Source organism: Eschrichtius robustus, chromosome 9 (genome assembly GCF_028021215.1).
Source record: "Eschrichtius robustus isolate mEscRob2 chromosome 9, mEscRob2.pri, whole genome shotgun sequence".
NCBI lineage: Eukaryota > Metazoa > Chordata > Mammalia > Artiodactyla > Eschrichtiidae > Eschrichtius > Eschrichtius robustus.
Genome location: NC_090832.1, coordinates 44604377 through 44628750, shown reverse-complemented (window position 1 = coordinate 44628750; position 24374 = coordinate 44604377). Strand labels below are relative to the sequence as shown.

The 24374-nt window shown below is 35.0% G+C and overlaps 1 protein-coding gene across 1 annotated transcript; it reads left to right on the top strand.

Annotated features, from left to right (window-relative positions):
* The first annotated feature begins 5828 nt into the window (after positions 1-5828).
* LOC137769352 (amine sulfotransferase-like) lies at positions 5829-23907 on the top strand. Its single transcript, XM_068551167.1, has 7 exons — positions 5829-5905; positions 7750-7901; positions 9739-9947; positions 12756-12882; positions 13830-13924; positions 21677-21863; positions 23286-23907. Exons 2-7 carry the CDS (start codon positions 7760-7762, stop codon positions 23405-23407), a joined length of 882 nt encoding a protein of 293 aa, XP_068407268.1. The 5' UTR covers positions 5829-5905; positions 7750-7759; the 3' UTR covers positions 23408-23907.
* Positions 23908-24374: the final 467 nt, after the last annotated feature.

Here is a 24374-nt window from a genome sequence, read left to right as displayed (position 1 = left end):
TGGGGCGGGGGGAATGTCTGTGCAAGGCCAACTTCCCCCCACTGACAATCAGGGGGCAAGAGCTTTCTTTTATAGACGGCACGAGGTGGCTACATGCAGAAACAGCACAGTCAGCTCTGACCGTCATCTTGAAATCGGTCATCGGTGGTCTGACCAGCGTCATCTTGATTGTTTTAAGTACAGTTAATCTTCAGTTCCAGGGTCGGTTTGTTTCCATTTCTTTGAGGCCAATTCTCGGAACTGCGGCAGCCTGTGTCATGGCTACAGCCTGGTCATCTTGTAGTTAACTTCTTCCACCTGGCGGGGGTTTCAGTATCTGTAAGACAGCTCAGAGGCCATGGCTCAGAATATTATCTACAGCCCTTGAGGGGTAACTAAGGGGCCTTGACTTTGCTTAATGACTACATTATTATGTGGTCTCATTTGACTGTTTTCCTTTGTTTCTGCATTTGCTCACTTCTCCGATTAAACTTATCAGAGAAGTAAGAAACTTAAAGTTTTTCCACAGACAAAAGATGGAGGACACGGGCAAGGACCACAGGGCCCTGCTCCATTTCAGCTGTACCTATAACTGTACCCAAAGCATATTACTCACTAAACTAATTCCACCACGTGGAATTTAATTTTCACATTTCATATTTGAATATTTAAGATCAATTATTTTGGTAACTAGAAAAATATAGGAGAATCTGTTTATAATTCCCAAATAGAGAAAAACTCGTGAGGCATAAAAGCAGTGGAAGAAACTTAAAAGAAAAAATTTAGGAAATTTACAATCATAAACAGTTCAAGTGCCACTGTCCTTAATAGTCAACAAATGGAAACAACTCAATGTCCACGTACAGTTAAAAAAACAAGTAAATTATGGCATTTCAAATAAGGAAACACAATAAGGATGCATGCATTACGACTACATGGAAAACATACATGAACTTCAGAAACGTAATGTTCAGTGAGAAAAACCGGGCACTTGTTGAATGATTTGTTATGTAAGATTTAAAAAACAGCAAAGTTACTCTATGGGTTAGAAGCAGAGTTGTTACCTTTGGGGGATGGTGTAGTATCTGGACAGGTAAATGAGGGAATTCCCGGGGTGTTGGTAATATTCTTTTCTTGAGTCTTAGTGCTGGTTCCCTAGGTGTTGTTACTGAAAATTTTCATTGGGATGGGCATGTACAATTTGTGAATTTTTCTGTATTTATGTCATAATTAATAAAAATTGTGAAATAATTCCTGAACATGCAAACATTTTTGAGACCAGACAACCAAAAGCTTGCCATTAATAGAAAGTGCAAAACATTTAGTCACAATTAGCAAAAGTTTAAAAATGCAGAATGCTCAATATTAGAAAGACTAGGATGAAAAAAACATTCTCATATATTTTTGTGGAAATGGAAATCATTTCCAATCTTCTTTATAGCAATATTGATACAGGATCAATAGTCTTAAAAATCGTTACGTCCTATTATCCTGTAATTTCATTTCTAGGAAGCTTCTCAACTCCTTTCAATTAACTCAGTTTTCTGTAATTTAAATGTTACCTTCACTCCAGTTTTTTTAAACTAACATTTTTTTTCCATGTCCATACAATTGGATTATTTTTTTACACAGTTAAAACATCTATTTACATATCTGTGGGAATATGAATCTGAGGTTTTCTCTCATTTTAAAAATGATTTCCCTGGCATTTGGTCAAGCACATTGTTGCAAATAAGAATAATCTACTTCTGACCAGTTTATGCATAATATGATTATGATTGATACGATTCAAGGAATCAGAAGAAATTGTCTTACCTTCCTGAAGAACTAGAACCAAAGGGTATGAAGCCATTAAGGATTCATATATTTTTTCAATTTTTTTCTCTCTCTCTCTTGTCTTGGAGTTTTGTGGTCTCTCATTTCTGTGTGCTTTATGTGAAGAAGACATTCTTTTTTGTGTCTCTGAAGACTAGCTGTGCTTCAGCATGATTGTAGTCAGACACTAAGTCCAAATGAAATTAGTTCAAATAACAAACAGAGATAGGTGGGTGTTGTTGAATTCACATGAAAACTCCAGGGAGAGAAACTGAATGGTATAGGTTAGGTCATTTAGCTTCTGTGAGCAGTCAACTTATGGTCAAGGGAAAATGGTCATGGAGTATAAGCACAGCACATAGAACCTTGTAGCATCCTTGAAAGGATGAGATAGATATGAAAAAAAAATCTATTAAACTTGCTATGGCTTGAATTATCCCTAAAGGGCATGTTAATGTCTTAACCCCCATTACTTCAAAATGTAACATTTTTTTGGAAATAGGGTCATTGTAGGTATAATTAATTATATTCAGACACTGGAGTGGTGTGTGTCCTTAATCTAATAAAACTGGTGTCCTTCTAAGAAGAAGAAATATACGGAGTGAAATGGCCATGTGATGACAGAGGCTGAGTTTGGAGTGATGTAAGCCAAGGAACGGCAAAGATTTTCAGCAAACACCATAATCTAGAAGCCACAAGGAAGGATTCTCACCTACAGTCTTCAGAGGGAGTATGGCAGCGTTTAATGTGACTCAACATGGGAAGTGCTTCTTCAATTCCAACTGACAACCCTCTAGGGAATATTTTGGCAGACTGGTCAACCTATAATTATAAACCTATAAATATGGAAAAAATAATTTAACATTGTGTGGTCACAATATTCTTTAGACTCTGGAGAAAATTTGTTGAGATGAAACTCTTTTGAAATTCCAAAACTGGCCCTTTTCCCATGTGCAGTTATAGAAAGCTGGCTTGATAAAATACTTTTTTCAGAACACTGACCCTGAGAGAACAAAAATATTCTTAGGAGAAAACTTGAAGTTAACTCTTATCATGTCCTTGAAGTACAAACACAGCCCACTTTGCCTGAGACTTCAGCCTTGGATTAATTAGTAGAACTTCAAGCCAAGGGAGGAAAAAAGGGAAGAAAAAGAAGCCTTTTAAAATCAAATGTGTAAATTTGACTATTCTCACTGTTATTCATAAACTGGTAAGTTTAATTGCAATGCCTGATTCATGAAATATAAAAAGATGAAACAAAGAGATCTCTGTTTGTTTGGATGTACGTATGTCTCAGTATGTGTCTTTGTCTTTGGATAATATTGCTGAGGTTAATTTGAAAATGAGCTTTATTTAATTGGCTTAAAGAAAGGTAAGTGCCTACAAATGAAACAAATCTAAATTTACCTACTTTTATCTTCTTGCAAGAGGGAAACTAAAGATGTTTGTGTTTGTTAGACACATGTCTTGTGCCACTTTGAGAAAAGAAATTGTGCTTTGGGAAAATGTATGTTTTTAGAGGTTATAGAATATGTTCTTAAGTTTGCTAATCAGAGAATGCCAATATGACAAACAATTCACAATTGCTTCTTAGTTCTCACTAGAGAACAAGGGTTTTTTTTTTAAGGGTTAAAAATTATAATATGTAATTAAAACTACTAAAATGATATAGGAAACATTTCAATGTGTAATGCAAGTAGGAGATACATTGCCAGCGAGAGAAGATATAAAGACTGGAAATATTTTTGTTGAGGAAAATAATGATGACAATAATTTTGTCCTACAGTTAGCTGTTTCTGGATGGAAAAAATAAGGGACAAATTAATATGAATCCAGAAAGTGACAAAAGGGTTGTGAAAAAGGCACTTTGAGAAAAGAATTTTGTACATCATTAAGACTGAGCTCCTCATTGTCAGACTTCTGCCATTCTGATGACCTTATAGCATGGAAACGGTCTACTCCTAAATCAGGAAATTTAAAAGGAATGAACAATAGCTGTATATTTTTAAAAATCAGGGCTATGGGAAGTCCAAGATGGCCACTTGACTTTTCCTGGCTCCCAGACAAACCTCATTTTCTATTCGGTGGGTTAAAGTTTTCCCTGGCTGCAGGGCTGATGCCCTCACAATGAAAAGGAAAAGGTTAGAAAATGTGTTTCCCACTTGGAGTGTATTTTCTACAGTCTCCAGTGATCAAGACATCCACTTCACTGGACAAATCATACAAGCCTTAACAAAAACTTCATGAACTTCTTGAAATTATCACTGTCACTCTCATCCTCAATCATCAGCCAAGGTCAATGAAACTAATGGAAAAACTGGGCTCAAACAGAACAAAGATTAATTATATGGGATTAAATGAACTGCTAAATATGACTAATTTTTATGACTTGTCTGACATACTACTGGCTTCTAATCTTTGTTTTTCAGATATAAAAAAGCCCTTTTCCTCAAGCTACTCATGATTTACAACAATTTGGTAATTTACACTTGTGGTTAAAATTAAAATATTTTTCTTTTCTTGCTGTTTGGGTCCTCCAGAAATTGGAGACTCTTGGGTTCTGAGCAACCTTATCAGGTGAATGGAAAAAACTGTCTCTTGGCATGTGCAGAAATCTAGATATTCTGGTGACCCGGAAAAGAGACAAATTTGCCCAATATATATATATATCACAGGCAGAATCCAAAGGCAAGCCATTGGCATGGCTTTCCTGGCCTTGAAAGGCCTTCTAAAAGTTCAGTCTGAGATTCCTAATGAAAAGTTCCAGTGCAGCCAATTTAAAAGAGCCTATATGAGCAATTACTTTTATATGAATAATCAGGCCATGTTTATTGAAACCAGACTTCTTTTGAACAAATCAGCCTTAATTTAGCTGGATTTAGTACAAATGAGGATAATCCAGAGAGAAAAATTATGTTTCAATAGTATACATTTGTGGATATTGAAGTTTTGTATTTACTGAGGCTTTGCATTTATTATCTATGTCCAAGATGTCTCCTTGTTGCTATGTTACATTATTATAAGGTTTAATTGAATTAGTAAAAGAATATTCTAAGCTTGTTTCTAAAGCAGATCACAGTAATCTATCTTTGGTTGAAGATCAGATGCCCTGTGACCTACATCTAAGAGGATATGCATACTGGAAAAGACATCATTTAAAGGACTGTCTCCAAACTAAATAAAAGGACTCTTATCAGGTACTCTTAACTAGCACATGTACAACAGAACTGAAGGGAATTGACCTCTGCATTGGACTGTCTATAGAAAAGACTGCTGACCCCAAATGACACCCACACCAGGATGAGAAAAAGACAATAGCAGTGGAAGACAGCTGACATAAAAATCTGGACCAGCCCTGTAAGAACCATCCAACTAATTCAATTGCACTGTTACCAAGTGTTTGTCCTCCTGTCAAAATGGAAATTTATTGTTTTACTTCTAACCATACTTTTGACCCCAATGTTCAGGATGAAAAGAAAATCCTCTAGTGAAGTTGTCACAGAGTATAACTATTCATGACATGTATCACTGCTTGTTTTAAGTGTATTGCTAAAAGCACATGTACAATGCTTGTGTGACAATTAAGTACAAGTGATAAAATGTATAGCCCACACAGCATTTCCCCATTAGCATACCTCCGAGCCTGTTCATGATATCTGATTTCCCCCCAATGTGGAGAACTAGGTAAACTAGTTTCTGGAGAGTTTTTTAAATCATAAATGGGTGTTTTTGAATTTTGTCAGAGACTTTTTCTGCATCTATTGGATGATCATATGGTTTTTATCCTTCAATCTGTTGATGTGGTGTATCACACAGATTGATTTGTGTTTTGTACAGATGCCAAAATTAAGTAAACAGGACTACTGTGTACCTGAAGCTCTCTAGTATTTGACTCCTTTGCTTTTTCTGGATTAACCAGATAATCTTAATGTCAACTAAATCTTACCCAATTTATTTATCCAAATTGAGCTAGCTGTTTACACCCTAGAACACTACTCATTGGCCAAGACAAACTCTGCAGGGAATATTTCTTTCTCAACCACAAGTGGATCACTATCATCCTTAAAGTTATATCAGAAGTGGATTTTGCTTCCTCAGTTTATCTGTAACAGTGAGTAGAAAAAGGGTAGATTCAGAGCCTTTTCAAGTCTCACCCTCTCTTCAGCATACAAATGTATTTATTTTTTTCTCCTCAATTTTCTGTTTTTCCTTCTATTCTTTCAGACTTCAGTGAATGAATAAGAGGGAGACATTAGATGTCCTATCTCTTTATCCAAGCACTTTCTTCTATATTCATCAAGGAGATACAAACAATATATGATTTGCCAATACTGAGATCCTATATGAATCTACACTCTTTTTCTCTTGTTTCTGTGACAAAAAGCTCTCTAATTTTCTCTCTCCTGAGACAGTGCAAGAGAGATTAAGCTTATAAATAGCAAAAAAGAGTGATGTTCAGAATGTTTCTGTGGGCTGCCTGGCACTCTATCCTCTCTTCTCAGCATTCTGAGTTTATGAAATTGGTGTTTTTTAGGGCATGTTTGGAGTGGCTTTGTGGGGCATCAGGAGGTATGTGACAGTGACTCACACTGTCATCCTTGGCTTTCACTTCAAGTTTGATTGTTTGTAAAGGGATTAATTGTTTCTTGACATGCAATTTAGACAAAACCATATGTGCAGCTTTTTAACAAATTCATTTTCTTGCTGTTCACAGAAATTTTAAAAAGTGCATAATGACAATATATGCTTGTTCTAAATCTAACGTTATTAGAACTTCTGGGATCCCTCACCTATTTCACCTTCAACATTTCTCAGGCATGGCTAATAAAGAAATGCTTGCCTGGTCCAATTTTAAAGTTTTTTAAAAAATTTTTATTTATTTATTTATTTATTTTGGCTGCGTTGGGTCTTCGTTATTGCACAGAGGCTTTCTCTAGTTGTGGCTAGCGGGGGCTACTCTTCGTTGTGGTGCGTGGGCTCCTCATTGTGGTGGCTTCTCTTATTGTGGAGCATGGGCTCTAGGTGCGTGGACTTCAGTAGTTGTGGCACGTGGGCTCAGTACTTGTGGCGCACAGGCTTAGCTGCTCTGTGACATGTAGGATCTTCCCCGACCAGGGATTGAACCCGCGTCCCCAGCATTGGCAGGCGGATTCTTAATCACTGAGCCACCAGGGAAGTCCCTGGTCCAATTTTTGAACAGGTGTATCTTAGACAGTTTGCTTCTGATTTTGGGCTTTCATTTTTAGATTTATTTCAGAATTCGGATAAAAAAACTCCTTTTGGAAAATATGACGATCACCATAAAACATCTTGCAACTATATAAGGGAACATTTCCAAAGTAAATGCAATTAGTATTTCTCATGCAAAACATTTCCCACAAGTCATTTCAAACAGTGTATCAGATCTCAAAGCCTCAGAAGCTTCTTTCACAGACAGCAGATTATTTATACTCCAGAAAAAAAACCAAACAGAAATTAAAATTGTATTAATTAAAGAATTTTCTATTTCTGGAACAATGAAAAAATGTAAGAATAAAAATATAAAGTATTAAGAAAATATGATAAAGTGATTAAAAGCATGGACTCTGGCTAAATTGTCTGGCATCACTCCTGCAGCTGGGCCACCTTGAACAGTTTGCCGAACCTCTTGTGCCTTAATTTTCTTATCTGTATGTTTGGAATCATGATTATAACTCATTCATGGGGTTTTAGGAAGAGATGTTTAACCTCTTAGTATCTTAGTTTCTTAATCCTTGAAGTAGTTGTAATAACAATACCTTTAGCAACTTTGGGTTGCTGTGAAGAGTAAATTATTTAATGTAGAGAAGGTGGTTTGTATGCTAAATGAGTTGATACACATGGGACATTTTGCACATACTGAACACTCAGGAAGTGTTAGTCGTTATTATGAACTACTCAGAACTTTGAAATAATTGTATCTATTTTTACTTGTAGGTGAATAATTATGGACAACACAGACCCATATTTACTGAACTTTAAAGGCTGTTATTTTCAACGTTCTTTACTTGATGTTGACCTTATAGAACATTTAGATGATTTTGAAATTAGAGATGATGATGTGTTTATAATTACATATCCAAAATCTGGTAAGTTTGAGGAGTGGCCACCTGTTTTAGTCTTCACCATGGTTTGGTAATTCATGTGTACAAATGTGCCCTTTTCCAGACATTGATGGTAACCCATTTACATTTACAGAACTGTTTAGGATCACAAAAAGCTAAATAAATATCAAATCTCTATGCATTTGAAATGCATATATTGTCATTTCTGTTAGAATATATGAAGAGACCAAATATTGAACCAAGAGGAGATACTTGGTAAATACTGACCTGTTGGCTTGGTCTGAGAATGGAAGAAAATATATTTAAAAACCTAGGAAGATTTTTGTTACCATCATATCTCAGTCAGAACTAATTCCTAGTATTCTTTTCAATTACTCTAATTGCTTTTTATTTCCCTAGAATAAAGCAATAATTTTAAACTAAAATGAATTGCTCTTAATCTTACATTCCAAAAAAAAAAAGACAAAAACCCAGCCTTATTTTTTATATTGCACTTTTCAGAACATAGGATGATAGGATGACTGGTGCCATTGAAGCAATGTTGTATGGAGTATTTAATGTGGTTCAAAGATATACTGGAGTCTAAGGCAATAAAAAAAGTATTCCTGATTTTCATGAAAATGCTCCAGTCCCTCCCTTTTAATCTACTTTGAAACTCATGACCTTGTTTACTTTCCCCAAATTAGTAACACATTGCTTTACCCCTGAATTCTTCCACTCTCAGAACTTATGAGCACATCTGATTGAGCTCTTTTTTTCCTGCATTAGATGTTAGTGGTATCTCAGTTTGCTTAGTTTTAGGTCAAGCACTGCAGTCCATAAAAGAGTCTTTTTTTCCCATTAATCCTAGTCTAGTGTTTGGGACACAACACACCAGTCCCCAGTGCAGCTTGCTGGATTCTCGCTCATCTTGGAGAGGAGATTAGTGAGTCTCCCCAGGATTCACTATAAATTGCATCAAATCGATCACGTAGGTACATCGGTTGCATAGTGACATTGTGAGACTTTTGGCATCTCACATCCTTTTAGAACAGTGATGGTATATTCATGGACAAAAATGCAAAAATCCTAAACCCAATATAAGCAAAACACATTTAGCAATGTTAAAACATAAATACACTATGACAAAAGCGGGTTTATTTCAAGAGTCAAGAGTGGTTTAAAAAATTATTAATGTAGTTCACCCACATTACTGAAGTATAAGAGAAAGCCTGAATTATCATCTCAATAAAGCATTCAAAAAATTCAGCAGTCATTCATAATGAAAACCATTAGCAAACTAAGGAGAAAAGGGAACTTGATAAAGAGAGTTTACCAAAATTTCCACAATATCATGTGCAACAGTGATACAAATAAATACTACATTTAAAATCAGGAACAAGACAAGAATACCTGCTATCACTACTGTTATTCAATATTGTGTGGGAAGACTTATGCTACACAATAAGTAAACAAAAAAAGTAAAAGAGGACTTGAGTTCTTAACTTGTCTTCTAAAAGATAACACTCTAAGAAAGGAGACTAAGGAAAGAGAAACATAGGTAGTCAGAGAAAATTGTGGAAACAGACTTTACTTGAAGTACAGGAAAGAGAGGAGCTGAAAGATTAATCTGAATCACTGCTATCATGGAGTCAGAAGCATCACAGCTCTTCAGCGTGAAAAAGGAACTGAGTCCTTGATTTTATCTTCATTAATTTTAATGTAAATGCAGACAAACAAAAAATTGGGCAAATTATTGGCATCCTTAGAGTGATTAAGAGAAATAAAAGTTCCAAATAATTTTGAGAAGGACAGCCTTACTGTTGACATTTATAATTAAAAATTAACTCAGAGTTGAAAACAAGATTACTTGTTTTCACAGGTACAATCTGGACTCAGCAGATATTAAGCTTGATTTATTTTGAAGGACATCGTAACAGAAGTGAAATGGTGAACACATGTGATAGAGTCCCCTTCCTGGAACACAGTTCACACAAAGTGGACCATGTCAACAGACCATCCCCTCGTCTCTTCACTTCCCACATCCCATATTATTTAGCACCGAAAGGTCTCAAGAAGCAAAAAGCTAAAGTAAGTCACAGAAATAGCTTATAGACATTTTTCACAGACAAAATTACTTTATTCAGATATTGTTTTCCAGCCCCATTCATCCACATCTTTTCAAATGTGATTACTATAGTCTTTATAATCTTGTTTTACATAATAAAAATATATACAAAATTATAAGTATATATATAAATTGGGTCACCATACATCATTGTTTGCAGTATAATTATGTAACATATAGTAAAAATGATTTTATGTCAGCATGTATAGTTCTATCTTTTAATGGTTTAGTAGGATTTTGCTGTATGACTACACAATATTGAATGTGTATTGATGGACAGGTAGGTGGCAGCCAATGAACATATCATATAGCAATAAACATTCTCATAGATCTTTGCACTTTTTTGTTCTGATGAAATGCTTTCCTAAAGGTAGAATTTTCAGGTTAAAGTGTCCAAAAGTTTTGTGTTGGTACTTATTATCTATTTGCCTTCTATAATGTATCAATTCACACTTCTCAAATAGCAAGAATGATTTTTTCCTCACACACTCACCAGAGATTGTGTGCTAGGTAAAAACAATCTCATTCTTAAGTCACTGCAACCTTTTTGTTTTTAATAAGTTTGAGCATCTTTTTATATATTTCGAGATCTTGAAATATCTATTATATTCTTTGCCCATTTTTCTCTAGCTTGTCTTTTATTTACTGTTTTGCAGAAGCCTTTATATGGGGGAAATATTTTCCCAATTAACAATTTACCTTTACAAATTGTTGAATGATTCTAATATTATATAATCAACCTATCAATCTTTCTTTCATAGCTTCTGGATCTTGTGTCTTGCCAAGAAAACATTTCCCCACCAAAAGAAAAAAATATATGCAAATACACTCCAGATTTTTTCTAATTAACTTTATGTATTTATTTTTTTACATTTCACTGTAAATTATATCTGGTAATACATGTGATTTGAAATACGACTATTGCATGATATTTGCTAGGGGGTTGGCCAGTTGACCATCTATGAGTTGTTAAGTATTTAGTCTTTCCTACTAATTTGAAGTCTGCACTTTGATATACTACGTTTCCATAGTTCCTCCCTCTGATCCTGCATTCTTCATACCAAAATTGGTACGATCTGTTTAATATGTGACAGTTCGTCATATTATAACTGATAAGGCAAATTGCCATCAACTTTATTTTTAATACGTTTATTCCCTCAATAATATTTAGATATTGATTAGAATTGATCAATTATATAGATTAATTCTAGGACAATCATTAGCATTGCAGTACTCCAACATTTCATCCTGCATTATTCTGATGCTCTATTTATCAGGTCTACTTTCAAACCCACCTCATGTGCTATGTTTTTCTCTGCATGTTTTTTACACATTTTTTTTTTTCTGAAGTTGAAGTTTTTTATTCCTATTTTATGGATATTATGAACAGGAAGTTTTTTCACAATTATTTTTTCTGTTTAGTTATAAAGTAAATGGCACTGATTTTGGTACACTATTATATTTGGCTTCCTTAATTTCTCTTATTAGTTTTATTAATTTTCCCTATATTCTCTGGAATATATATATATATATATATATTTTTAAAGATTTCCTTGTGCTGTTTTTTCTTTTGTTATTTATTTATTTATTTATTTTTTATTTATTTATGGCTGTGTTGGGTCTTCGTTTCTGTGCGAGGGCTTTCTCTAGTTGTGGCAAGCGGGGGCCACTCTTCATCGCGGTGCGCGGGCCTCTCACTGTCGCGGCCTCTCCTGTTGCGGAGCACAGGCTCCAGACGCGCAGGCTCAGTAGTTGTGGCTCACGGGCCCAGCTGCTCCGCGGCATGTGGGATCTTCCTAGACCAGGGCTCGAACGCGTGTCCCTTGCATCGGCAGGCAGATGCTCAACCTCTGCGCCACCAGGGAAGCCCTGGAATATATTTCTTCTTAAAATAATAATACATTTTATATTCCTTTACTTTCCAATATTTGCATTTCTATTTCCTTAGTTAAAATCTGCAGAAAAAAACAGAATAATGGAGGTGATGATGAATGTTGTTCTCTTGTCTTTGTAGCATTTTTAATATCTTTTCTTAGTTTTGTTTTTTTGTTTTGCTTTGTTTTGCAATTGATTTTTGAGGCACATGATGCTGAGAAATAATTTTTTCCTGTTCTTAGTTTACCTGGAGTTTTACTTTTTTTTTTTCTTTTTGCTGTTCAGAAAAGGTCTACTCACATAAAATGCCTTTTTTGACAAATCTGAAGGTACCACGTCTCCCCTCCTTCCCAAACCTCCCTTCAATTTATAGTGAAATGAAATTCATTAATAATTTACTAATGTTCTATTTCTGGAATAAATCCTACTTGTTTATAGTTTAGTACTTGTTTTAACATACTGCAAGAAGAGTTTTGTTTTCTTTTACTCAGAAATTTTTATCTGTAATTATTTAAAAATATACTTTAATTTTTTGCGATTGCTCTATCTTTATTTTAGTATTGCTTTTATTCTAGTCTTGTAAAATAAGTTTAGAAGCTTTTGGTATTTTTGCTAAGTTATCAAGTAGTTATAAATGTAAATCAACAGAATTTTTTGAAGATTTAATTAAAGTCCATTATAAGTATATCTGACCCTGTTACCTTCATAATTCCACAACATTTTTCCTTTTTCTTATGCGTTTATTGAAATTAGTTGTCTTTCCCTAAAACAGCATTATGATTTTCCTAGATAAAATAAATTATTATGCATTCATATGATGTAATACTATGTAGATGTTAAAAAATCTGTTAAGATAACCAAGAATTGTTAAAATTGTTTCACTCTTCCCCCTGCAGATTATTTACATCTATAGAAACCCCAAGGATGTTTTGACTTCATATTTTCATTTTTCAAATTGGTTAGTTACATTTGAACCTTCAGATAACATAGAACATTTCATGAAAAGGTTTCTAGATGGAAAAGGTAACTATTAATTCATTTCTCAGGAAACATGTTTATGAGGTAATGTTGCTGTTTGGTCAACAATTCTCAAACCTGTGGAACAAAGTTTGGAGAGGTGGAGAAGGGTAATCATAGAAGCGGGAATTGCACATAAGCGGTCACTATTGTCTGTCAACTTAATCTGTCACCCAAAGGCTTTTCTATCCTCAGCAGGACCACTCTGGGGATTGTCAAGGTTGCAAAGATATATTTTGACCAAATGAAAAGAGATCTACAAATGGCCTAGCAATTCAAACTGGCTAGATCCAAAGTTAGATCCAGGTGTTTCAATATAGCTAATGTTTAGGTTGGGTGAAGTTTTTGTGCTCTGTCATGGCCCTTGGGTACACCTTATATCGCAGCTGTGAAATGTTCATTCCAGCACTGAGGAGGATTAATTGATGCAAGAGGCTTGTGGAATGTACAATCAGGGCTCTCACTCATTTCAAAAATTATATTCAGGTTAGCTAAATATTGGGTTGGCCAAAAAGTTCTTTCGGGTTTTTCTCTAACATCTTATGGAGAAACCCGAATGAACTTTTTGGCCAACCCAATATAAATAAATAGCTAAACTTGCTCTGCACAGATCTTAAAATAGGCAACAAGAGGGTAAATAAAGACTTATGTTTTCAGGTGGAGGAAGTAGGAAAAGGAAGGGGCTTACCTTAAAGAAATCTTCAAAATGAATTCTTTGAGATTGTTTTTTCTGAATTCCCTATTCCTCACATACACAGAGTACCTTGCAAAGGCAGGTTTCTGTGAAAACCATGTACTTGTTTGCCCAAACACCATTTTAAAAAGGTAGCATAGATCTAGTCCCGTGGTGGGTGCTTGATTTGTCTTGATGATCCAGAACAGAAAAGAAAAACTGTAGTTTGCTGTTCAATAAGTGCAACATCTTTACCTTCTTATGTATTAATTTTCCACAGTGATGGGAAGCCTTTGGTTTGATCACATCAGAGGCTGGTATGAACACAGACATGACTTCAATATTTTGTTCATGATGTATGAGGAGATGAAGAAGGTAGGAGGAGTGTTTTGTTTTTAAAATTATTCCTTTGAGAGCCTTTCTTATCTTGGTTAATGAACTGCATTCTCCTGGTTATCTTTGTATCACTGTATAGACTATAACTGAAACTATGATTGTGCATAAAATTGAGAGTGGGAAGGGAGAAAGGTAGAAAAAGAGGAGGAAGAAAGAAAGGGAGAAAGAGGAGAGAGAGAGAAAAAAGAACTAGAGTCTGTAATTGAGAGACATTAAGACAAATAGTTTGGGTACAGAGAGAAAGCCTACCCAGGTAACAGAAAAGATACAATCAGAAACGTAGCAAGAAAAGAAGAGTGTGTGGTGACAGAAGCCACTTGGGTGCGTCAAGAATGATTTTTATGAACTTTTTAATCTTTAAGGGCTGAGAAATGAAGTAAAAACAAAAGTTTAAAATGTCCGTTAAATCTAGTTACATGACGTATAGAATGAAATACATTAAACCAGATTGGAGTGGGTTTGGGAATAAATTATGGAATCCCATATATACAAATCAGCCCAGGCACATATATATTACACCTGTCTTCTATATACCCACTTGTATATCTAATATTTGACTTCAAAAAAATCATGTTTAAAATAGAACTTAAGAAGCTGCTTCTCCTCCCATGAAATGCACTGTATCTCAAGTGACCCAAATCAGAAACCAGCCTCATACTTATCACCTCCTTGACTCTTGCTTCTTCATTTCATCAATCAATTAACAAGTCATGTGAATTCTGTTTCTGATTCCTTTGTGGAAGATGCAAATTTATCTCAATCTCTATTGCCCCTTCCTTAGTTCAGGTCATCATTTATAGCAGCCTTCCTAACCGGTTTGCCTACCTTCAATCTCAGCACATCTCTGTTTATTCTTCATTTTTCAACCAGAATTATCATCTCAAAATGCAAATCTTATACCTTCCCTATTTTTATATTTGAGTTCCTCCACAAGAACGTGCTCATAACAAAAGTATTAGTAAACAATAGAATTTATTGAAAATTTGGACATAGAAACCACAGAGTAAGCTATGAAACCCTCTTGTATATTTCTCTGTTCCGTCATCAATATACTATCACCAAGTACCTCTTTTAACTTACCTTTCACCAAGTAGTTCATTTTTTATGTATTTTAATGTAGGTTTTTCACCAGTCTTTCAAATAAAACAATTTTAAAGTATATAATGGGGAGAGAATCTTCTTTCAATTTCCCCTGTTGGGGAAGATAGACTTTAGTCAACTCAAGTTTTTCTGCTTTAAAGCTCTTTCTAAGAAAAGATCCCAATTTTCTCAAGCAATTAAGTCCCATCAATGTTGATGTAGATTTTCAGGCCTTTCCTTGTCTACTACCTCCCTTGGAAATTTCTTTTTTTAAAATTAATTAATTAATTTATATTTTTGGCTGTGTTGGGTCTTCGTTTCCTTGCGAGGGCTTTTCTCTAGTTGTGGCAAGCGGGGGCCACTCTTCATCGCGGTGCGCGGGCCTCTTACTATCGCGGCGTCTCTTGTTGCGGAGCACAGGCTCCAGACGCGCAGGCTCAGTAGTTGTGGCTCACGGGCCTAGTTGCTCCGCGGCATGTGGGATCCTCCCAGACCAGGCCTCGGACCCGTGTCCCCTGCATTAGCAGGCAGACTCTCAACCACTGCGCCACCAGGGAAGCCCTGGAAATTTCTTGATAATTTAACATTGTTTATACCTGGTTCTCCAATGGCATTACATCAGAAGCTCCCAAAGCCCATGTAGGTTATCGCAGAGGATTTTGTACATTTTTCATGGGGATGGAGGTGCTATCCCTAGCACCACAGTGACTGTGAAGAAACAATCTCTGCCTCCTGGCCTCAAGGATCCAGCAATATGTAGTTGAAATGGAGATAGAAATAGCTCTATTGGAGTGTAATTGCTTTACAATGGTGTGTTAGTTTCTGCTTTATAAGAAAGTGAATCAGCTATACATATACATATATCCCCATATCTCCTCCCTCTTGCGCCTCCCTCCCACCCTCCCTATCCCACCCTTCTAGGTGGTCACAAAGCACCGAGCTGATCTCCCTGTGCTATGCGGCTGCTTCCCACTAGCTATCTGTTTTACATTTGGTAGTGTATATATGTCCATGTCACTCTCTCACTTAGTCCTAGCTTACCTTCCCCCTCCCTGTGTCCTCAAGTCCATTCTCTAGTCTGCATCTTTATTACTGTCCTGCCCCTAGTTTCTTCATAACCATTTTTTTTATTCCATATATATGTGTTAGCATACGGTATTTGTTTTTCTCTTTCTGACTTACTTCACTCTGTATGACAGACTCTAGGTCCATCCACCTCACTACAAATAACTCAGTTTCGTTTCTTTTTATGGCTGAGTAATATTCCATTGTATATATATGCCACATCATCTTTATCCATTCATCTGTCGATGGACACTTAGGCTGCTTCCATGACCTGGCTATTGTAAATAGAGCTGCAATGAACATTGTGGTACATGACTCTTTTTGAATTATGGTTCTCTCAGAGTATATGCCCAGTAGTGGGATTGCTGGGTCATATGTAGTTCTATTTTTAGTTTTTTAAGGAGCCTCCATACTGCTCTCCATAGTGGCTGTATCAATTTACATTCCCACCAGCAGAGCAAGAGGGTTCCCTTTTCTCCCCACCCTCTCCAGCATTTATTGTTTGTAGATTTTTTGATGATGGCCATTCTGACTGGTGTGAGGTGATACCTCATTGTAGTTCTGATTTGAATTTCTCTAATGATTAGTGATGTTGAGCATCCTTTCATGTGTTTGTTGGCAATCTGTATATCTTCTTTGGAGGAATGTCTATTTAGGTCTTCTGCACATTTTTGGATTGGGTTGTTTGTTTTTTTGATATTGAGCTGCATGAGCTGCTTGTAAATTTTGGAGATTAATCCTTTGCCAGTTGCTTCATTAGCAAATATTTTCTGCCATTCTGAGGGTTGTCTTTTCATCTTGTTTATGGTTTCCTTTGCTGTGCAAAAGCTTTCAAGTTTCATTAGGTCCCATTTGTTTATTTTTGTTTTTATTTCCATTTCTCTAGGGGGTGGGTCAAAAAGGATCTTGCTGTGATTGATGTCATAGAGTGTTCTGCCTATGTTTTCCTCTAAGAGTTTGATAGTGTCTGGCCTTACATTTAGGTCTTTAATCCATTTTGAGTTTATTTTTGTGTATGGTGTTAGGGAGTGTTCTAATTTCATTCTTTTACATGTAGCTGTCCAGTTTTCCCAGCACCACATATTGAAGAGGCTGTCTTTTCTCCATTGTATACTCTTGCCTCCTTTATCAAAGATAAGGTGACCATATGTGTATAGGTTTATCTCTGGGCTTTCTATCCTGTTCCATTGATCTATGTTTCTGTTTTTGTGCCAGCACCATATTGTCTGATTACTGTAGCTTTGTAGTATAGTCTGAACATTATGTACCATTTGTTAAGTGTTTTTTTGTCCCTAGCTCCCAGTTTGCTGTCTCTCTATTCATCTGAGTCTAGTCTACTATTAAAATTATTCACCAAGGTCTTCATTTATATTCATCAATTGGGATCTTTTTTAAATTGGCTATGTTATTTTTTATTAGTATCCATGTTTCTGTCAAATTTTAATTTTTGTCTTTTATACCTTGAATATCATAAGCGTAGTAAGTTAAATATTCTTTCAGATAATTGAAGTATCTGTAATAACTTCATTAAATTTCTGTTATCTTCATTTCTGCTTGTTTCTGGCTATGCTGTAGTATCTTTTTAAATTGAAGTATAGTTGATTTATAACCTTGTGTTTGTTTCATGTACATAGCAAAGTGATTCAGTTTTACATATATATATGTATATATATTTATCCTTCTCTCACCCTTTCCCCTTTGGTAACTATAAGTTTGTTTTCTATGTCTGTGAGTCTGTTTCTGTTTTGTAAATAAGTTCATTTGTATTATTTTTTAGATTCCACATATAAGTGATATCATATAATATTTGTCATTCTCTGTGTAGCTTACTTCATTTAGTATGATAATGTCTAGGTCCATCCATGTTGCTCCAAATGGCAATATTTCATTCTTTTTTATGTCCAAGTTATATTCCACTGTATATATATTCTGTATCTTCTTTTTCTATTCATCTGTTGATGGACACTCATGTTGCTTCCATGTCTTGGCTATTGTAATTAGTGCTGTAATGAACATTGGGGTGCATGCATCTTTTCAAACTGGAGTTTTTGTCTTTTCTGGATATATGTCCAGGTGTGGGATTGCTGGATTATATGGTAACTCTATTTTTAGTTTTTAAGGAACTGCCATAGCGTTTTCCATAGTGGCTGCACCAATTTACATTCCCACCAACAGTGTAGGAGGGTTCCCTTTCCTCCACACTCTCTCCAGCATTTATTATTTGTAGACTTTTTGAGGATGGCCATTCTGACTGGTGGAAGGTGATACCTCATTGTAGTTTTGATTTACATTTCTCTAATAATTAGTGATGTTGAGCATTTTTTCATGTACCTGTTGGCCACCTGTATGCCTTCTTTGGAGAAATGTCTATTTAGGTCTTCTGCCCATTTTTTGATTGGGTTTACATTGTATTAGCTTTTCATGTATCTTGATTGTATGCTAGTTATTTTATATAGAAATTATTTGTAGAAATAATTCGATAACTAAGATTCTGTTATTTTAATTACCCCATCCCACTCAACCTCTTCCACTAACTAAAAGGAAATACCATTTACCCAAAATATAAATACTAAAGTACACATCAAGCTTACAAGGCCATTTATCCTGTTTCCAACCTACCTTTTTAGTTACATTTTTGTGAATCTATCAAGTACCAAGCATATTGAAGTTCAATACTTGTTGAATATAAAAGGCTTTTCAAGTTTCTTTAGTTTGGGACTTACTCTCAAACTCAGAAAGGAATTTTCCTGCTTTTCTAGGGACATTTCTTGTCCTTCTATCTTCAATTGGAAGAAATGTTTTTTCTTCCTGAAAATTGCTCAAATCTCTCCAAGATAAATTTATCTCACTTTCCTATATGCTACCATTGCACAAGGTGTTTCTGTTTCCAGTTTTTCCCACCAGTGTATTTATTTTTATTGTGCCAAAATATCTATAACATAAAATTTAGCTCTTTAACCATTTTAAGTGTACAGTTCTGTGGTATTAAGTGTCTTCACATCGTTTTGCAACCATCACCATCATCCATCTCCAGAGTTTTTTCATCTTGAAAAACTGCTACTGTATTCCAAGACAATCAGTCCCCCTTCCCCCATCTCTTAGCCCCATTTTATTTTCTGTCACTACAAATATGACAACTCAGTATCTCATGTGAGTAGACTAGTATTTAATTTTTTTGACTTGCCTATTTTAGTTAGCATAATGTCATCAAGATTCATCCAGGTTGTAGAATATGTCAGATTTTCCTTTCTTTTGAAGGGTGAATAATATTCCATTGTGGTATCTCTATGCCACATTTTGTTATTCATTCATCCATTGATGGACACATGGATTGCTTCTACCTTTTGGCAATTGTGAATAATGCTGCCACAAACGTGTGTGACAACTATCTGACCCCCTCTTTTGAATTCTTGTGGGTTTATACCCACAAGTGGAATTGTTGGATGATATCGTAATTATATACTTATTTTTTTGAGGAACCCCCATACTATTCATACTATTTTCCATACTGACTGCACCATTTTATTCCTACTAGTAGTACATGAGGTATTTCTAATTACTCCACATCTTCATCAACACTTGTTATTTTATTTATTTATTTATTTAAATAATAACCATTCTAGTCCTTGTGAAGTATCTCATTGTGGTTTTTGTTTTATGTTTCCTTAGTGATTAATAATGTTGAGTATCTTTTTATGTGCTTATACATTTTTTATATATTATCCTTGGAGAAATATATTTAAGCCTAATTCATTCTGAGTTAATTTTTGTAAATGGTATAAATAGCATACCATAGTTATCCTTTTGCATGTAGACATTCAGTTTTCTCAAAACTATTTATTGAAAAAGCTGTCCTTTCTCCATTGAATGATCTTGGTACCCTTCTCAAAATTCATTTGATCTTATATGTAGGGGTTTCTTTCTGGGCTGTACATTCTGTTCCATTGACCTATCTGTCTGACTTTATGTCAGCACCACACTGTTTTGATAAATGTGGTTTTGTGGTAAGTTTTGAACTCAGGAGTCTGATGCCTCCAACTTTCCTCTCTGTTTTCACGATTGCTTTAGACTTTCAGGGTCCCTTGAGATTCCACATAAATTTTAGAAGAAATTTTCTATGTGCAAAATGTCACTGGGATATTGATAAGGACTGCATTGAATCTGTGAATCACTTTGGGTAGTATTGATATCTTGACATTATTAAGTCTTCCAATTCATCAACATTGGATGTTGGTCCAGTTATTTGTGTCTTCCTTAATTTTTTTTTCAGTGGCTTGCAGTTCTGAGTACACAAATCTTTCACCTCTTTGTTAAATTTATTCCTAAGTATTTTTTTCTTTTTGCTGAACTTGTAAATGGAATTTTAAAAAAATTTCCATTTGGATTTTTCTTTGTTATTATATAGAAAAGCGACTGACTTTTGCCTGTTGGTTTTATACTGTGCAGCATTTTAAAATTTGTATATTAGTCCTAACAGTTTGTTTTGCAGAATCTTAGGGTCTTCTATGTATAAAATCATATTGTCTGTGAAGAGAAATAATTTTACTTCGTTTCCAGTTTGGATGCCGGTTATTTCTTTTTCTTACCTAATTGCTCTGGCTTGGACTTCCAGTACTATGTTGAAAAAAAGTGCCTTGTTCTTGATCTTTGCAAAGTATCTTCCAGTCTGTCACCATTGAGTACAATATTAGTAGTAGGTAATTCATATATGACCTTTTAGGTGGAGGTAGTTTCCTTCTATTCTTCCTTCATTCAGTGTTTTGTCACGAAAAGGTGAAGGATATTGTCAAATGCTTTTTCTTCATCAGTTGAGATAATCATGCCGTTTCTTTATCTTTTTTCTGTAAATGTGGCATTACGTTATTGATTATCATATGTTTAACCTTGCTTGCATCACAGGAGTAAATCCCACTTGATCATGGTATATAATGCTCTTAATGTGTTGTTGGTTTATTTTGCTAGTAATTTGTTGAGGATTTTTGCATTTTTATCTTTTGTGATATTGGTCTTTAATTTTCTTTTCCCATAGTGTTTTTCTGGCTTTGGTATCAGGATAATGCTCCTTATTTAATGAGTTTGAAAGTATTCCCTTTTTTTCAATTTTTTGGAAGAGTTTGATGAGTATTGGTGTTAATTCTTTAAATGTTTTGTAGAAGTCACCAAAGAAGCCATCCAGACCTGAGCTTTTCTTTCTTGTGCCCATGGTATTTAATTGCTTGCTTGACTCTACTCCTCATGATACTGTGCATTCTTAATGAACCCAGATAGCATGTTATTATTCTCTTAACCTTCTCCAGCATCTAGCACAGTTTTTTAAACTTATTAGCTATCCTAATAGTGTTGGTTATTTGAATGAACTGAGCTGAGTTCTCCTTATAAAATCAAACAGTAGGATGCTCTAACAGAGCTGACAACCAGAGCACTCATTTTCAAAGAACAAATAAGGTAGTGATATATTCTTGTCAAACTTTAGACTTAGAATAACCCCAAGCACTTTCAGTTTTCCAATATGTGATAAAGATGTTGGTCTGTAACTCATGTATTCCTTATAGGCTTAATAGACTCTTATACACACAATTTTTTCAGGATCTCAGAAGTTCTGTGCTTAAAATCAGCAGTTTTCTTGAAAAAGAACTGAGTGAAGAGGACTTGGATGCTGTTGTGAAACAGGCTACATTTCAGAACATGAAGCTTGATCCACAAGCAAATTACGATTATATTCTAAAATCTGAAAACTGGACAAGAACAAATGAAGGAGATTTCCTGCGCAAAGGTGATGCTCAGTGGTTAAGAGGAGCAAAATGTTGAACGTTTTCTTGACTCCTTGGCCCCTAGATTAATTAAGGAGTGCTTCCAACATTTCTTTCCGAGCACTGCCATCTGGGCCCTAGAGAGGACCAAAGATTCTAACTGAAAATAGCCTCTAAAAGTATCCCTGGAAACAGAACCACTCTGACTTATAAATATTAGGTTCTTTCCTTCTAGTACAAGTGACCCTACTCTTGAAAATGTGTTACCAAGTCTTATCTGGAGGCAAAGGATAGACGTGACCAGAATAGCTGCAAGTCTTTGTTTTATTTTTCCTAGAACATCCTAGAAGTAAAGTTAACATGTATTTTGTTTTGAGAGATGGGGTTTGAACTATTGTAATTTCCTCATGTGTTAGATTTCCTTCATTGTCAAAAGTAGACTGATACCTCATTAACCTAATCTGCTATTCAATTATTCAACAACGTGTTATACGTTTTTATTGTGCTCCTATAACATGCCAGGAGTTGTTAAGAAAGAAAGTATTTTACTTCTGATACTCGTTAACCTCAAAAATTTTTTAATTTAATCTTTTAACGTACATCATTCTAAAACTTAATGGGTACTTCTCTAATTTATTCCTATTTTATTCCCTAAAATATTCATAAGTTAGCATTATGTGATGGACATTGATTGATCTTAATTATCTAAAGATCTTATTGAAATTGATGTAGATATTGATATTTCTTCTTTTGTCCCATGTATTATCAGCTTTCACTTCTCATTGCTCAATTAGATTACGTATAAAGCATTTTTCATGCCCATAAAAGCTTGCTTACTATTCCACATTCCAACAATAACCTCTACATAAGAAAATCTGATACCTTAAAAATGCCAAATTATTAATCTTCATTGTAAAATTGTCTTAATAATGATGGTTTCAAACTTTTGTCATATAAAACTGCAGCAATGGCAGCTCTGGCCAACCTCTGTGACTTTGATTTCATTACTTGAAAACACTTGGGTCCAATTTTTTTAATGAAGTAGTACTTATCTTGAAGTGTTGGTTAAGAATTATATTCATGATAGATGTAGTTTGCCAAGTGTGGTGCCTGGCACTTACTGAAATATTTTTAAATATTCTAATCTCTTCATGTATTTTAGCTTTATTTTTCCTTCTAAGGAAAGGTTATAATTTAATGCAGTGGCTGGTGGAAGTCTAATACATAAGGAAGTGGACGATAACTCTATTTTCTGTTACTGCATCCTAAGATTTTTTCTTAGCTCAACCCTGTATAAGAAAAAAGTAAGGTATCAAGCCCCATGGGGAACTAACAGATAGACCTTTAGCTTGCCTTGGAGAACAGATTAGAGTGCGTTGCAGGAAACTTTTGTCCTGATAGTGCTATCTCCTCACCAAGTGCTGTCCATGTGCTTATCTCACTAGGTACCATCGGAGACTGGAAACATCACTTGACCGTGGAGCAAAATGAAAGATTTGACAGAATATTCCAAATGAAGATGAAAGATTTTCCCTTGAAGTTCATCTGGGATATAAATGAGGAGTAGAATCAGTGTATAACAATCACATAAAAAATCTACTAGCCAGAAAGCATATTTTAAATATACATACTAATTTGCGCTGCTCACATAAATGTTAATTATACGACTTCATTAATAACCAAAATGAGTAAGCTGTACTTACATTAGTTGCCATGAGTTTGATGGACATTTTGAACATTTTAAATTAAAATAATTTGAGTAATATTCGGCATTGGTAGCCAATATGACAAAAGGAAAAATAGCATGCAAAATGAATTCTACATGTCTTTTGATTTGAGATTGAGATTTCTCAAATGATTGAGATTTCTGTTGACTGTATTTTTTCTTTATCTATAATTACATTTAGAATTAATCAACATTAAAAGTCCTTTCTTTCTTCTAATTAAACATTAATTCTTTGGTTTAAAATCAGTATGAGTGTTGAAATAAAGAAAACACATGTAAACACATGCATCTGTTAATAATTTATGAGATCACAAAATTTGCACTGAAGATCGAAGTTTCAAAGGTGGATTACTTCATGTAATGGTGCAATTATTTAACTATTTGGATTAAAAATAGATGTATTCATAACATGTCACTCAATAAACGAATTCAAAGTGTATTTAATAGTTAAGGGCTTCCCTGGTGGTGCAGTGGTTGGGAGTCTGCCTGCCAATGCAGGGGATATGGGTTCAAGCCCTGGTCTGTGAAGATCCCACATGCCGCGGAGCGGCTAGGCCCGTGAGCCACAATTACTGAGCCTGAGCGTCTGGAGCCTGTGCTCCGCAACAGGAGAGGCCGCGATGATGAGAGGCCCGTGCACTGCAATGAAGAATGGCCCCCACTTGCCACAACTAGAGAAAGCCCTCGCACAGAAACGAAGACCCAACACAGCCGTAAATAAATAAATTAAAAAAACAAAACAAACAAACAAAAAAAACACAAAAAAACAAAAAAAAAAAGTTAAATATTTAAGATAAAATCATTTTGA